Source organism: Meleagris gallopavo, chromosome 1, assembly GCF_000146605.3.
Source record: "Meleagris gallopavo isolate NT-WF06-2002-E0010 breed Aviagen turkey brand Nicholas breeding stock chromosome 1, Turkey_5.1, whole genome shotgun sequence".
Classification (NCBI taxonomy): Eukaryota; Metazoa; Chordata; class Aves; order Galliformes; family Phasianidae; genus Meleagris; species Meleagris gallopavo.
In genome coordinates, this window is record NC_015011.2 from 81164510 (window position 1) to 81180611 (window position 16102).

The 16102-nt window shown below is 42.6% G+C and overlaps 2 protein-coding genes across 3 annotated transcripts in view; both read right to left on the reverse strand.

The window, feature by feature from the left end:
- LOC100551192 (phospholipase A2-like) overlaps nt 1-3079 on the reverse strand; it is a 10869-nt gene extending 7790 nt beyond the window's left edge. Inside the window, exon 1 of the mRNA XM_003202741.4 lies at nt 2891-3079. Coding sequence (XP_003202789.1) covers nt 2891-2930 — 40 coding nt within the window. The 5' untranslated portion in view covers nt 2931-3079. The remainder of the gene's footprint in view (nt 1-2890) is intronic.
- A 5292-nt stretch (nt 3080-8371) lies between these two features.
- On the reverse strand, nt 8372-15935 carry CLDND1 (claudin domain containing 1). Of its 2 annotated transcripts, none has more exons than XM_010719495.3 (5): nt 15741-15935; nt 10903-11193; nt 10086-10193; nt 9620-9757; nt 8372-9512 (listed from the first exon to the last, which is right to left on the reverse strand). In XM_010719495.3, exons 2-5 carry the CDS (start codon nt 11189-11191, stop codon nt 9292-9294), a joined length of 756 nt encoding a protein of 251 aa, XP_010717797.1. In that variant the 5' UTR covers nt 11192-11193; nt 15741-15935; the 3' UTR covers nt 8372-9291. The 2 variants fall into 2 exon arrangements, with proteins under 2 accessions (XP_010717797.1, XP_003202786.1); XM_003202738.4 differs by having other exon boundaries at nt 10903-11196.
- Between the last annotated feature and the right edge of the window lie 167 nt (nt 15936-16102).

Below are 16102 nucleotides of genomic sequence, written 5' to 3' on the forward strand. Positions count from 1 at the left end.
TAAATAAAGAGAACCACCGACTCAGTTGCAGAAACTGTTATAGAAACCAAGAGTATCTGCCCCAAACACATAAATCACTTTGAAGCTTGATAGGAACTCTGATGCTTATCACAGTAACAATGGCAACAAACAGCAGTGATTAGTGATTACCCTCCTGGGCTCACAATGAACTACCAAGTGTACTTTGGGATCTACTAACATGCACCACAGACCATCCCCATTAAGGCTGAGCTGCTTACCGCTGGTACCAAACCCCTTGGAGGTGCTGCCAGGCTCCCCAGCATTAGCCCCACTGCCCGCAGCTGTTGGATGGCCTGAGCATAGGATGGGGCTCTCAGCATTTTGGGGCCTGAAGGAGCTCACACCACAGAGCAGTGCTTTGACCCTGAGCTTGACTTCTTTATAGTACTGTGCAAACACGGGTTAATTAATCCCCTAAACCACTCGGGGACTCAATACTATTATTAAAAGTGTTACTTTCCTTTTAAAACCTAGTCATCTAATCCCCTCTCTTGGGCCTCTCCCCTCTTGTACTCCTGCTCACTTTCTGGGCTTGAGCCAAACCCCCTCCAAAGGCAATGTGGGTCTGTCCTCATTACTGTCAATCTGTCCATTTGCTCCTCTCTGCTAATGGTGGGCTTGCACCCCAGCCCCTGGTGCTTCTGTCATCATTTTACCCCAGCAGCTGGCTGCAGCCAGCTCAGAAGGGAGCAAAGCCCCCATCTCAGGCCTTCACACAGCCTCCTTATGTTTCCAGTGCACTCCTCAGGGATTAAATGCACATTCCTGAAAAAGTAACGGCTCCCCTCACCTGAACACTACTTGAGTGTTCAGTTTTTGTGCTAAAAACACATTAAACCCGTGTTGTTTGAAAGCGAAGTGGTGACCTGTTTCCCTTGTCCAAACAGTGGATGCAGTCAGCAGCAAGCTGCAGGTTTGCCATAGGTAATGCCACCAAAACTGCTGAACTGCTCTGGATTTTAAGCAAAAATCACACTTCTACTGCTTCAGACTGCAGACCTAAAAACGTTCCAACAGAAAACGTGTTTGTAGGTGTTCAACCTTCTTCCTGAGAAGGAGCTTGGTTTATTTTTTCAGACATCTTTACTGACCTTTTAAGGCGGGACCACTGGACTCAGCCTGGAAACAGAGGCTGGTGTAAGGTAACTGTGCCCCACCCAGAAGAAAGACCATTTTTCTGGGGGGATATCTCTGAGGATCAAGGAACTGTAATTACAGCACAGAGCCAGTTATGAAAGCAGAGAAAAGGACCCAGAGGGAACTGAGTCTAGAAGGCCTTAGGCTTTGCTCCTTGAGAGTTTGACATAATTGAGATATTCAGGCAGCATCTGATGTTTCTGTCTTATCATTTGAAATCTGGGTGGGCGTAGAGCAGGCAGCAAGATACACTAGCTGGTAGATGGTTGGCCTTAGAAAGCACATTTCACTATCCAAGTGTTCAGCTAATAACTGGAGCAGAACCAAAACTGCATTTTCTACACTGGGCAGCTAAGCAAATGTGTGGAATCTGTGAGAGAGCCCAAGTCTTCCCAGCAGCTTGAAATCAGCCACATCCCCCATTAGAGTATGGTCTATCATTAGCTATACAATGAATGGGGAACCTCAGCAGGGAGCATACCTGCAAGGAGATGAGAGGAGGTGGGTCTGACAACTTAAACCTGCTATTTCCTTTTGAGACAAGCAGCCTTTGTTGTAGATTAAGGCAGTGTTGTTTGTTTGTTTTATTTTATTTTAAAACAGTGCTACAGATATAGCCCACTAAGGACAAGAAAGTAGACATAACAATCTCAAAGGGTGGAAATTCTAGTTTGCCAAGCACAAGAAAGTATAAACAGTTGATCACAGATATGCAAAAAATGAATGAGAAAGAAACAATTTAGCCACAAGTATGGCAAACATACAATGATATGTTGATACCAAAAAGAATGGATGAGAAAGTGTCCTATAAATCACTTCTTGGTTCTTTAAGGCATACCTGCATATTAAAAAAATACACCTATCTTTAAGGAGACGAGATTAAAGTGGGACAGCAGCTATTCCTTCCCAAATCTGTAGTCTTCCCTCCATAATACACATTCCCAGTGAAGTTGAAATGCAGTAACCAATTAGATACTGTAAAGAAAAATATTTTGTTTTGTTTTTTTTTAACAGCTATGTGTAAACAACCTCACTTCCATTCGAGATGTACTTGCTTTGCAAAGGATCACCAGGCACCTAATCCTGTGAAGAATTAAAATAGAGGCCTTTGTGTGAATTCTGACTGTGTCTGCTTACAGGCATGAACCCCAGAGATAGCAGATAGCACAGGTAGAACCTCAAACAATTTACTGTCATGCTGCTATTGTGTGTCACATCTTTATGTTAGCAGACATTCATTGCTTTTCTTAAAGGATTTTTTTCTTTTTGAATTTTGTACGAAAAAAAGGCCAGGTTGGATGAGGCCCTGGGGAGCCTGATCTGGTAGGTGGCAACCCTGCTTACAGTATGGGAGTGAAACTGAGTGGGCTTGGAAGTCCCTTCCAACCCAACCATGAAGATGGCTCACTCAGAAGAAACTGGTATAGAAAGAAGGCACTTCTGCAAAGAAACACCAACACCAGCAACTGTGTAGCAGAAAACTATCCTCAGAAGAAAGTGATCTGTGTTTTTGCTACTGAAACCACCATGGAAACAAAACAGGCAGGCAGCTTGCTTACACAGTCCCGCACTACAAAGTTGAAGAGGGAAAAAAAAAATGGCAGTGCTTTTTACTCTGCCAAATACTATGGGTGAAGTAGGCAAAGCTGGCAGCAAGGGGAGAAGCTGCCCAGGGTAGGGGTTATTGAGGGGGGAGGAGAGGGAAGGGATGGAGTGTGGATGCAGCACTCACCTGCCTGCGGCAGAAGCAGCAGCAGCAGCCGCCAGCCCATGAGCAGAGCTCCTCGGTACCGGTATGATGCCGTACTGGCGTTCAGCAGCCCAGTGCTGCCAAGCAAACGGAGGTGTGGGTGTGTTCAACAGCCCTCCTCTCCCAGGGTTTTTATGCATATACATCTGCCTGTCTTCGCCTGCAAGAGAGAAACACTCCCTCCTGCGACTTCCCTCAGTCCCAGACCTCCCAAGGGCTCCCTGCTGTGCTGCTGAGGGCCAGGGCTGCCCCTGTGTGCGTGCCAGCGGCTCCAGGAGGGGCTGGCATCCCCAGGGCAGCCCCAGCACTAAGCTGTGTTCCTTCACTAAGCTGTTTTCTTACAGACCCTGGTTAACCTCTGAGTGGCTTTGGAAAAGGGAAGCTTACCACTACCCTGCCTGCGGCTTGGGTTTTTCTGCTGCAGCATCCACCTGACAAGGATTCTCCCTTTTTATAGATCATTCTTTCAGTGTATATATATAGTTTACATAAAGATTTTTCATATTTAAAAAAGAAGAGACAAAACTATAATATAAACACCTAAAAGAAAAATAATCCTGTTAGATACAAATATCTAATTATAAACTGACCAACACAGCTAATTCTGAGCTACTCCTGAGGCAAAAATACCCACTATTGCTGCACCTAACCAATACCAACTAATTTCCTGAACGCTCCCCAGTATGTGGGTCCCAACCACAGACAGTGGTTAGGATCAGGTCCTAAGGGCTGAGCTGACATATACTGAGTTCATGCCAGTTGCTGCAGGAAGCCTGACTGCAGAGGCAGTGGCTACAACAGGCTGCTCCACTGGGAGAGGGAGAGAAAAAGAAAGCTGTCAGCCTGTTCCTGAGGCACCCCTTGATGACATTCACTGTGGTAAAGCTGTGCCTCCCTTCTTAATGGTGTGCTTCTAAATATTTGCTTGCTAAACATTGGCATTTGAATCAAAGGTCAGTGGCAAGTGGCTTACTTGGGCTTCCTTTTTCCTGAGCACAGTCTGGCTGCAGCTGCAATCTTTACTGGGCAAGTTTTCAGGACATAGTTATATACTGGGTGCCTATTGTGACACGGGGCACATGAGAGAACAGAGGTAGGCAAAAATAGGCACAGCAACAGAAATGCAGGGCATGGACTACACCAGTCATGCAACTGCTTTTCACTCAGAACTCAGACAGGCGAGTACAAACCTGCAGTGACTGTGAGCCTGAAATCTCACCTGAAGGCCCACCACTACCTCTGCCATGGGCCATATCCTTGCACCAGGAAAGGGAGGAAAGCCATGGGAGGACCCAACCACATGGTCATGTGCAATCTCACAGTGTCCAGGAGTAGCCGTGCAGCTTATCCTTCCTTGGGAATTCTCTCAAGTAATTAGACTGAAGTGGTAATTTGAAATCCTAGTTGAGCTACTGCTGGCTAATATTTAACCTCACAGTTAAATAAGGAAGGAGGATGTTAGAGGTTTGGTGTCCCCGCTCCTGGGGCTTTACGGATGCAGATCATCAAAACAGGAAGTGCAAATAAGGAGAGAAGCTTTAAAGAATCATGTGGGGGCAGATTGAACAAGGCAACCATTAGAGCGAGTTCCAATGGCAGACACCTGAGAGGTCACCATCTTCAGTGTGGACCAAAGGAGCGGTGTGGCAGATTACTTACTGGATTCTCAGGGTTCCTAAGCCAGGAGATGAACTAGAAACTGCACAGTGCCTAAAGGACTGAGTAAAATACAGATTGAATGTTGTATCTCATCCTGGTATCTTATAGGCTCCTTGTCTACATGGTCTGTTGTTTGGTTTGCACTCTACCTCCAGTGTGCGACACAAAAATTGACTTTCTAAACAAGGAAATGAGGGACCAGAACAAGTAGTAGCCAACATTCACTTGTGAAAACAGTTGTGCACACCTGAAGGGGAGCTCCACTGAGCCTCTGGCAGGAAAATGAACACAGAAATAGTAACCTGCTGCTTAACTCTGATGGACTGTCCGTCACTGTACACAATCTGCAAAGCCAGTTTGAGTGCTCGAATCATCTACTCTATGGCTTGGATATATCTGAGTCATTTAGGTTTGAAATATACATTAGATGTCTTTATTTCAAAGACTTCTTGAATTACAAACCTGATCAAAAAGGCATTACAGCATTTAGATCGCAGTTTCATTCTGTTCTTCACTTTTTCATACTCCCCTCCTCTGGAAATATTATTGTTTTTCCCCAGATCAGCAATAAACACAAAATAAATACAGACTCCTCTGATAGCCAAATGCATTTGCCATGTCTGAAGAAGAATTAAAGTATTGTTTCCTTGTGATTACTTCACATTGCAGATTGGTTGAATGTTATCTATCTGCAATTATTGATTGCTGTTGCCAAAGTTAATTAACATACAAATGAAGAGTATCAAATTAAGTGCTAATCATGGTCTCACTATGCTATGGTAAGCACACTGGGATCATTAGGACACTTTTATAATTGCTTAGGGAAAGCAAATTTCACTTCCTTCATGTGTATTTTGTATGTTACTCTGCTGGAACCTTGCTAGTAATAGAAGGTAGCACATAAGGGTATTGGGTATCATCTAAACAAACTGAGCTATACAGACAGGTCACCACTTCTCCACAACTGCATATAGAATAAATTCACTATGAGTCTCAGTTGACTCACTTGGGTTAATTAGTCTACACAATCTGAAGGCTATTCAGGTGAAATAGCTCTGCAGGAAAAAAAATAGAAATCCCATTGATTTGCACCATCAAAGCAGCTGGCCCTCCATTTCTTCTTGGGTGCAGGGATGAAACTATTTCATGCTCTTGAGCTTCCTGTTACTGAAAACAATTATTAGAGAAAGTCTTCAGACAAAGGGAAGAAAAAACTACAAGGATTACACAATACTTAATGATTTTCACCTGATAATTTTTGTGATGTATTTTCTTGTAGAAGCAAGGCTGTCCTTTATCCCACACAGGCTGTTCTTCAGATGAAATACCCAGCCATTTCTGCGGGTGTCAGCACCAATGGCAAGGTGAAGCCTCTGCAACACTGAGGTTTCTTCAATGCAATGTGAATTAGCGATTCTGTCCCTCCAAAATATTGGTGTACAGGAGCATGACAGAAGAGACTCAAAGACAGAGAGCAATAGTTTCTGTAGTGGCAGTTAGAAGATAAAGCCAGCTATAGAGTAAAACAAGCTCCATATTACCTATTAAGAGGGAAAATAATAACTTCTAGGACTGCCATAGAGTTGGCATAGAGCTGGGAAGTTAAGCAATAGAGTTAATATAGCAACATAGTAAACATTGTTGTCTAATATGTTTCTTGAATGAAAGGACTGCTCATGATTTACTGACAATACAACCTTGTCAGATTTAGATGAAGACAGAGCATTTATTATTGTTTCCAGGTTACAACTGAGACCCAAAAGAAACTTTTACAGTGTCTATTGTAAAAATGTGAGTGCCAGGCGTGCAGCATCTACGGCTTCACTGCTACAGTGCTCTGGGGTCTTAACTTCATGGTGGTATCTCCAAAAAGAGAAGGTTGAGAAGTGCAGAAAGGGAGAAATGCTATAGGACAAGCTAGCTCAGAGAAGAGACTCACGTCCTCCAGAAACTGTCAGGGTTTGGTGGACACTGTCTTACTAGAGCAACTGTCAGAGCAATGGAGTCATATCCCCTAAAAGATTTAAGGCTGAAACAGCATTTAATCACAGATTGCCAGGATACCAGAAAGGCAGCACGCACAAAGCTTACACTAAAAAATAATGGAAATAACAGAAATAATGGAATTCCCGAGTGATCCAGCCTCAGCCTGATGTGTCAGCTGACCAAGTAAGAGAACAAAGACATGCAATGGGCATAATGGACATGTCCAACATAAGCTCCAGGGTGAGCTAACAACAGTACAGCAAATCAATTGACAAAGTAAGAAAATAATGGAAATAATGGGAATAACAGAAATAACCTGACGCATTCAGCGTTAACCTAATACGCCCCTTGACAAAGGAAGAAAACAAAAATAACTAACTAACATAAGGAACAGTAAACCAGTGAGAGTCAGATGCTTTAGATGAGCAAGTAAAAAAATAATTGTAATAATTGAAGTGAAATAACAAAGAAATAAGCTACTGAGTGAACCAGCGGTATTCCAGTGCTTTAGCTAAAAAAAGTCAGAAAATAATGGAAATGAAAACATGAAAATAATGTATGCTTAATAGTAAGCATACAATCATAGAATCTGTAGAGTTGGAAGGGAGCTTGGAAAGCCATCCAGACCAAGTCCACTGCAATGAACAGGGACATCATGGCTGGATCACATTTAACAAGGCCTGATCCAGCCTCGCCCTGAAGGTCTCCAGGGATGCCCCATCCATGAGCAAACCGTCCAAGTTTTCGCCACCCTCACTATAAAAGACTTCTTCCTTATATCTAACCTAAAAGAACCCTCTTGAAGCTTAAAGCCATTTCCCCTCGTCCTATCACGGCAGATCCTGATAACAAGTCTGTCCCCTTCTTTCCTGTGGCTCCACTTCAGATACAGAAAGGCCGCTACCAAGTCCCTCACAGCCTTCTCCCCCCCCTTTCCAGAGTGAAGAGCAACAGCTCACCCAGCCTATTCTCACAGCAACAGAGTTCCATTCTGAGATGATTTCTGCAGCCCTACTCTGGACACTGTCCAACAGGTCTACATCTCGCCTGTACTGAGCAAACCACAGCTGGATGCAGTATACCAGGTTAGGTCTCACCAGCACGGAGAAGAAAAGCAGGATCACCTCCCTTGCCTTTCTGGCCATGCTGATCTAATGGACAGCAGGATACAGATGGAAATAAAGGAAGACGGATCCAGACAAAAGAAATGGAAGTCCAGCAGATCAGAAAACATACAAAAACCAAACACACAAAAATAAATCACAGAAATAACATGGAAATACCCTCCAGAGAGCAGGAATAACAGTCCAGCACATAAAAACTACGAAAGCAACAGAAGTAACAGCAGTTCAGATGACTAAGAAAAATAACAGAAATAAAGGTGGTAGTGCTGGTAGCCTACCTATGAAAGGAATGATGACCCAGCAGTTCTGATGACTTAAGCAGCAACACGGCATAGAAGTCCTGCACTACAGCTGTCAGACTAAGAAAAATAACAGCAACCACACAGCAACTGCTTCCAGGGAGTAGTTATGCAAGTCCCACACTTCAGCTGACAGTCTAAGAAAAGTTACGCCATCCACATGCCAGATGAAAGGGTTCAAGAATTTAATAAGAAATCTAACAAAATGTATTTGTTTTTGGTGATATTTCCCTGACTACTGAGAGATGCATAGTTCCGCCCCTCCCCCCCAGTCATTCTAGCACACTCCTTCCCTATCCCAACAAATCCACACAACATCAGAAGTTTCTGAGGACTGTTTTATTTCACTTAACCAATAGATCTGGGACAAAGTGGGAATTGAGCAGCACCTTTTTAAAAAAAAAAAAAAACAACAAACCCTGTTATGTGCTACATAGGTAAAGTAAAAGATTTTACAAAAGTTTATATTATGTACATATACACACATGCACTAAATCAAATTCAAAGTGAAAAAGGTTGTAAATGTTTGCCTTTGATACAACAGGAGATAGGAAAGCCTTATTTCACAACAAGCAAAAGCACAAGATTAGAGCACATGACCACAGGTAGTGCAGGTACCTGGAAGCAGCATACCTACTGTAGCACAGAGTTCCACATAAGGAAACTTCTCTTCCACAGAGAAAGCAGCACAGATTGTCTGTTTAGCAAAGTGTGCTGTGCAAGCACTACCAGGGCCAGCTTCTCTGCCTACATCAGTTTTGGTGGAAGCCATAGAAAGCCATAATAATCTAGCAAGACCCAAAGCTAAGCTACAGCACTGATTTAACTACAGTATTTCCATAAGACAGGTTCCTCTTTTTCCAAGTCTCTTGTCTCCTCTATGGCCTATGAGAGCGCCCAAATCATGATTATTTACAATTTGCACTCTGCAGTTCCCATTCTTGCCTACCTGCATCTTTTCCTATCTCACTTGCACATCACACTGCCTTCCCTATTTCCTCTGTCAGGCTGACAGGGTAATAAAATTAAGAAGAAATACACAATTAACTAAGGGGATATTCAAAGAAAATCAACTAAAGAAAACTTAAATATATATATTAAAAACCATTTATAGAAACTAAGTTCTGCAGACTTCTGGTAAAGTTTGGTCATTTAGCCCAAAGGTCTTTGTCTTCAGGGCCTGCAGGCTACACTGTATCAACTGGCAAGAAGAAAGCAGTACAAGGCCAAATTTCTGTCTAAAAGAACAATAAAAGTAATAAGGATTGAGGGGAGTCTGTTACATGGAAACCTAATACTTGGGTAGCAGCACTTACTATGCTACACGGTACGCTTTCAAGAGAGTGAATTCCTTTCTGTTGGTACGAGCTGCCCAGATGAAAAGAGCAGCTGCCATAAACTGCAAAGGTGCTGAGACACAGGCTAGGCAGAAGGACCAGCCAAATTCACCCCTCACATCACCAGGTAGGGGCAGCTTCTTATGAAGCAGCTCAATCCCAGCTACATAGCAGCCAACCAGGCCCAGTGTACAAAGTCCTGGAGAAAAAAGAAGAAAGTGCAGTTAGTTCATTGCTGAAGCGCTCTGGCTATCACTAAGAGCTTATAGAGGAGGGAGAATAAGTGACAGATGGCAGAGGACCTACCTGCAAGAAAATGGAGGACTCCAGTGGCAATGGCAGGGTATAGGCTGCGACAGGCACATGCACAGAGCCCAATCAGAGCTCCAAAGCACATGAGACCGAGGCTGACAAATGGCAGGAGAAACTGCAATCGCCAGAGATCTGCACATTAAAGAAACATACAAACCAGGTTTATTGAACTGACCTTCTCCATCATGCTGTGCTCCTTTCTACCCACACTCCTTCACTGGAGTATCTAAAAAGGACAAAAGGCTCTGAAGCAGAAAGAACTTTAAACTTCCAAATTCCTGTAGGACACCTAAGCTTTCCTTTAACTTAACCTACTACTTATGCTACTGTAAAAAAAAAAACCACCAACAAACTGCAGAGCAAGATGCAGATGCTGTATCATCAGCAACTGCATTTGGGAAAACCTTTTTTTTTTTTTAAATCCCACTGTTTTTACCTGCAAGATGTGAAAGACACTTACAAGTCCTATTCAAATCTGTGCCACTGTTGTGATTTCCAGGCTCTATGTACTTCTCCATAAACTGATCAGAGAGGGAAAAACTGATGCAGTTTGTAGTCATATCAGTTTCTGGAACAAAAAAAACCCCACAAAATCAACAACACAAACAATTGTCATTAGTTTTTCTTCCCCAACTCCCCTTCTCCATTCAATTCTCCTAAGCATTTAAGCTGGAAATCTCCCCCATGTAAAATTTTAGACTAAGAAAAAAATAGTTCCCAGAACAGTTTTGTAGGCTATCTTGACAGTAAGGATATAGTTAGAACAACAAGGCATAGCATTATATATGCCGAATTTTCACCACACTTCTTTATAGCAATCAACATTTGTCAAAATGTCATTCTATATCCAACAGCTCCAAATTCTGCTGATGTCACAGTGGGGCATTTGTGGCATGTGAGGAAAACAACCATCTAAAAGGAGCAAGTGTTGCCTTGACAGAGTAGTTGTTTTGATCCCCCCTTTTGATCTCACCTAGACAGAAGATAATTGGCAGAGCCATAATAACTGTATCACCTGTTTTGCAGCAGATGCAAAAAAAACAAACACACAACAACCCAAGTTACACCAAACTAAATTTAGATCAAATACAATATACCAAATTTAGATTCTGTAGCATTGACAGGCACAGATCATTTCTCATATCACTTCTTTACAAGTTTATATTGCCATTATTAAAAACCAAACATACAAGTTAGAAATAAGCTTCCCAGGTGAAGAAAGTACCTGGGAAAGTACCATTGTCAAAGCTATGAAGTGTTAATTAGTCCAGAGATACCTGGTGGGCTGTACCAGTGAGAGTTTTTGGGTACAGTGATGCACCTCCTCCACAACCCAACTGTGCCATTGCACCGGAAGAGTGCATCTGTGTAGGTCTTCTCATCTGCTTCTTCACTGACAAATTCCTCCCAGATGCTCCTGCCAGCTTCGGTAATGTTCTCAGCAGGGGACAGAGTGTGGTACTCATACCAAAAATCAGTGCCCAAGGAAGCTGCCATATATATGGTGGAGATGAGGCTGAGAACACACGCAATTACCAGTGCTGTAGCAAAACGGTTATCCATCATTGCTGCTGAAATGAAAGAGAAGGTCCAAGTCAGTAACTCCTCTGATGCTAAACACAAAGTTATCTTAGCAGTGTCAGTCTCAAGACATCATTCCCGTAATGCAAAGTTTCTTTAGGATGTGTGTCTATTTCTTTTCCAAGATGCCAGAAGTACAGAAATGCTAAGTCTCTGCTACTCCATGCTCACTGGAAATGTGAATTCAAGGCACAGGGATCGCTCTTATCCCAGCCTCTATACATCACCTCGAGAGAGCAATAGCAATTCTGTCCCCAAAGCAGATGGCACAGCTCACTTGCACTTCTGTTCTTGACTGTAGGCAATCACAGAAAGCAGAGAATCCAACTACAGCACTCAGCCAGAAGATTTACCTTTCCTTAAAGAGATTAGCATGGGTAGAAGCTATTTTTAGCCTGCCACTCCATATGGCTTTCACAGCTTGTGTTTACAGCAAAGGTAAGAACCACACATATGCCAAAGCCTTTTCCAGACTGTTCACAAAGGGCAGCCATGGCAAAATACTGGAATGTCTTTTAGGAAACTGTGAAGTGTATCTAGGCACTAGAGACAGAACACAAAGGAAGCAAGAAAGGGCAAGTATGGAAATTACAATAAATTCTGAGATAATGCCACAGCATACGCAGAGGCATTTCTGAAGAACTAAAATATTGCCAAGGGAATGCTCTGTTTCATGGGCATTAAATGACAACAGCTTCCAAAACTGAAATACCTTCATGCACCACCAGGAGGACCTTGTTCTGGCTCCCTGTAAGAGGCAGCTAAGGCCCTCCTTCGCAGGCCCACATCAAATTACAAACTCAGAGGCAAAGGTAGCACAAGAGAAAACTGATAAACTTACATTTGGATAATACTGTGTTTGTAATGACTGATTGCTAATACACAACATTTTGCAGATACTGCAATATGTCAGATGACTTTGGAATGTTTGTCATGGGTTTGCAGTACTCAAATTTATGGATTACAATAAATAGAGCTTGATGCTCTTGCCAAATGAAGTATCAACTGAAGTCACTTCTGCAGCTAGAGCTGTTCTGGTGTTATGAGCTACCATACAGTCTAATCAGTTCTACTCTACTGCTCATTTTACCTTACTTCCCCTGCACATCTTTTAGTCTTTGAAGATGAATGAATTGGGAACAACAAATGCCTAAACATACAACATTCACAAGAAAAAAAGATAATGAGTGCTCAAGTTCCAATACAAGTTTCTAAACTGTGGAACAAGGTGCAAACTAAGCAGGGAGTTTAAAAAACATTAATATCTGTTGCTAACTATGCCCTTGTTATTTCTTTTCCCTGCTGGTTCAAACCAGCTAATGGAGTTTAGAGTGAAAGACTATGTATACTTATATCACCTCCCATACCTCATTTCTGTATTGGAAGAGAGATTATTACAGACAGTATGCCTTATTTAACTAGTTATTAGAAGTGATTGAGATTAGAACTGATGTTTTTCTGAACTAACAAGTAGTACCCACTTGAAACACCACAACACTTACAACATTAAAATGCACCCCCCACAAGCTCTGAACCTTTATAAGCTATACAATCATATCAGGAGGAAGAAATCATATCTGGGCTTATTTATCCAGAAGACATAGCAACAAGATTTAGAAGCAAATATTTTGTGTACTGTTCAATCTTGAGTTTTGTACTTACATTGTCCCTTGACATTCTAGGACCTAGCTCAAAGTACACAGGGTGCTGGATGATCAGAAGAGGAACACGCAGGCAAATTCAAGCACTGCCTAGCATTCATTGCCCATGGCCACCCACGGATGTTCAACCACATAACACCAGCACATTCAGCCTGCAGGCTGTATGCAATCCAGACCACCCTGCAGCCATCTCTTGCCCCACATCATCATGACAGCAGCTCTGCCCGACCTAGGGGGCACACCCATTGCTCACAACAACCACACAGCAGTGTACAACTGGCACTGTCTGGCACAGGGCACTGGCACAGGGCACAGTGCAGTGCTGACTTAAGTGATGGCAAATGATGTCATGCACTTTGATACACTGACTGAACATAATAGTTCTGTGAACAGAAAATATGCAGTCATGCTTTCCATTTAGATAAAGAAATCTGAGAATAAGATTTCAAAAAACATCAATTCCTTCATACATTTATGACTATTTTCAGGTGACAAATACATTTACCTGCAAATTTTCAAATTGAATGTACAGAGTTGCACTCAAGTATTCAACTCAAAAATCTGATCATCTCTCTCTACTGGATTTATATACGCCCTCCATTACCAGAGGAAAAACATCCCTCTCTTCACAGTCACACCTTACTCATTTCATTGCTTTTTGGCAGTATGTACATTTGTCAACAATGACGATGAAGCACAGAAAGAGTAAAATTCCTTTAAAAAAAAAATCTCTGACAAGGACCTTGAGAACTAAGAATTCCAGCCACTGCCACTGAACTTTGTGTTAGTTTCACAAACCATGGTCAAATATCACACTAGTTTTGTGTTTTTATTGCTCATTTTTTGATGTTTTAATTAAAAAATAAAATTTTATTGCTTATATACTATAACTAATATAACTATATTACATACTAGTGCTGCTTTGGAAGTAACACAGCCTATTTTATCATGTTGGCCTGCAACAGAGACAGATGGTGGTGGTATGGCAGTAGAGGCTGAACCTTCCTGACAGTACTTAGTCACATTTTGATGTTGTGTGAGATGGTAGCAGAGGGGCAGTCAGACAAAATGGTACCTGACATGGCAGTGCAGACAAAACACAAGTATGGGATTGAATACTTCCACGAGGAAAAAAATGGCAACTACTGACCTTCACTAATGCTTGAAGAACATTTGCAGAGACCAAACATACCACATAAGCACAGTGAGACAGTGGATGGTGCATTTCAGCAGTGTAACAACGACACTGAATCATCTCCGTCGGTGCAGGTTTCTACAAGCAGGCATGCTGGCTCTTGTTCATCACTGGCAAAAATGCACAGCGAATGGTAGGGAAAAGTAGTGCTTCGTAGCTGAGAATTCGCTCTATTGAGTAGTATTATTGTATTCTTTGTATCAGTTGTAGTTCCCACGGAAATAAATAGGAAGCATTAGTTTCAGAGATATCTACATATATGCAGCCCAAGACAATTCCTTACTGAATGCAGCCCAGGCAAGACAAAAGGTTGGACATGTATGATGTAATGCATAGCTATAAAGATAGGCAGAAACAGCTGAAGTGGCTACTAGTCCCTAAAAATCAGCAGGTGGCTTTCTGTTGGTTCCTTCTGTGAAGAACATACATGGATTTGCAGAATAGACAAGACAGCGCCAGAACAAGAGCACACACCCTTATTAACAACAGTCCTTAATGCTTCTGTCTAGCACTTAAAGTACTTAAAGAAAATACAATTACAGAAGAGATGAATAACTCAACAGCACTTCAGGACAATTCTGAACTAGAAATTCTCCATGCCACAGACACTGACAACAAACTTGGCCGCTTTGCTCATTTGCAGAGTATCTTCACTAGCAGGAAAGGCTCACCCATCTAAAGGAGCTTGTCCTCTGCTCAAGACAGAATCAAGCTCTCAGCCTCAGGCAGGACTCAATGGGAGTAGTAAGCATACTCAGTGAAAATAGTTACCAGAAAGTTGTGCAAAAAAAGAAGTGTGGGAGATACTTTTACATGAGACTACTTACAGAAAAAAACCCAACCAAAAAAACCCACCACTACTGAAGATGACAACAGTTATAGAGACAGAAATTAATGCTAAACAGAAGTACCTTTTCTCTTTATAGGCTGTCAGCAAGAACCTTAATTGTTTTTGAAAAGGAATGCTCATACTATATATATGTGCACCACCAACACATTTCATTCTAATAGCACAAACTACTTCAAACAGGTTATGGCTGAGACTAAACTAGGCAGGGAACATAAACAACACAAGGCAGCGGCATACAGACACTCAAGCATAAGTGCTTCACAGGACACTGTAGTTACACTTTTTCTTAGAACAAGAAGTGAGGCATGTAAAAGTTTCAAAACATAAAAGGAGAAGACCAAACCAGCAGCAACATTTGAAGGAATACAAAGATGCACACACTTCCTATAAGGTGGAAAAAGGGCAGGTCAGTAGAGCTGAAAATGGAAAAAAAACCCACAGAATAGCACAAAAGCAAGTGCTCTGGTAAGCAACCAAGCACAGGACTAGGGTGCGGATAAGCATTTTATGAAATCACTGTTCCACTGCAGAAGGGAATACAGAAGTTTTTCCCCAGTTACAGGAATTGCTCCCATGAGCCAGCAGGCCATCACATGTAGGAAACTCCTACCCAGCATCACAAAATATCAAGGCTGCAAGCATAACCTAATGAGTTCCAGCATTTTCTCAGAAAACACACTTGCAATTAGGCTGCTATGAGGGAAAACCGACAGAAGACCTGAAAAATTAAGTGTGGGGATGTGGCCAGCAACACTTTCAAACACACTCCTCTTTTTGATACTCTAGGCAATACAGGATTAGGAAGCCATGCTGGTCAAGCCTTCTTACCTTACTGCTCCTCAGGTCCAGCAGCACACACAGTTGCAGTAGTTCCAGGTGACTTCAGAGACACTGCGCTACCGTGGTCCTGCAGTAAGCCAGAAGCACACACCGCCAACTGCCCGCTGGCCCTTACCGCTCCATTCATACCGCTCCCGCAACGCCATCGGCGCACAAGCAGCAGCCTGGAAGGAGACAAGAAACCAAACAGTTCGCAACAGCCATAGGGGCAACCCGCTGGTGTTAGTCAGCGTACAGTGAAAACGATAAAGAACGAAAGGGAGAGAGATGAAGGCGAAAGCCCTCAGGACCACACCACCGCCCGCAGCCCACAACCGGCAGGACGGGCCCGTGCCCCGTACCGCGCCGCC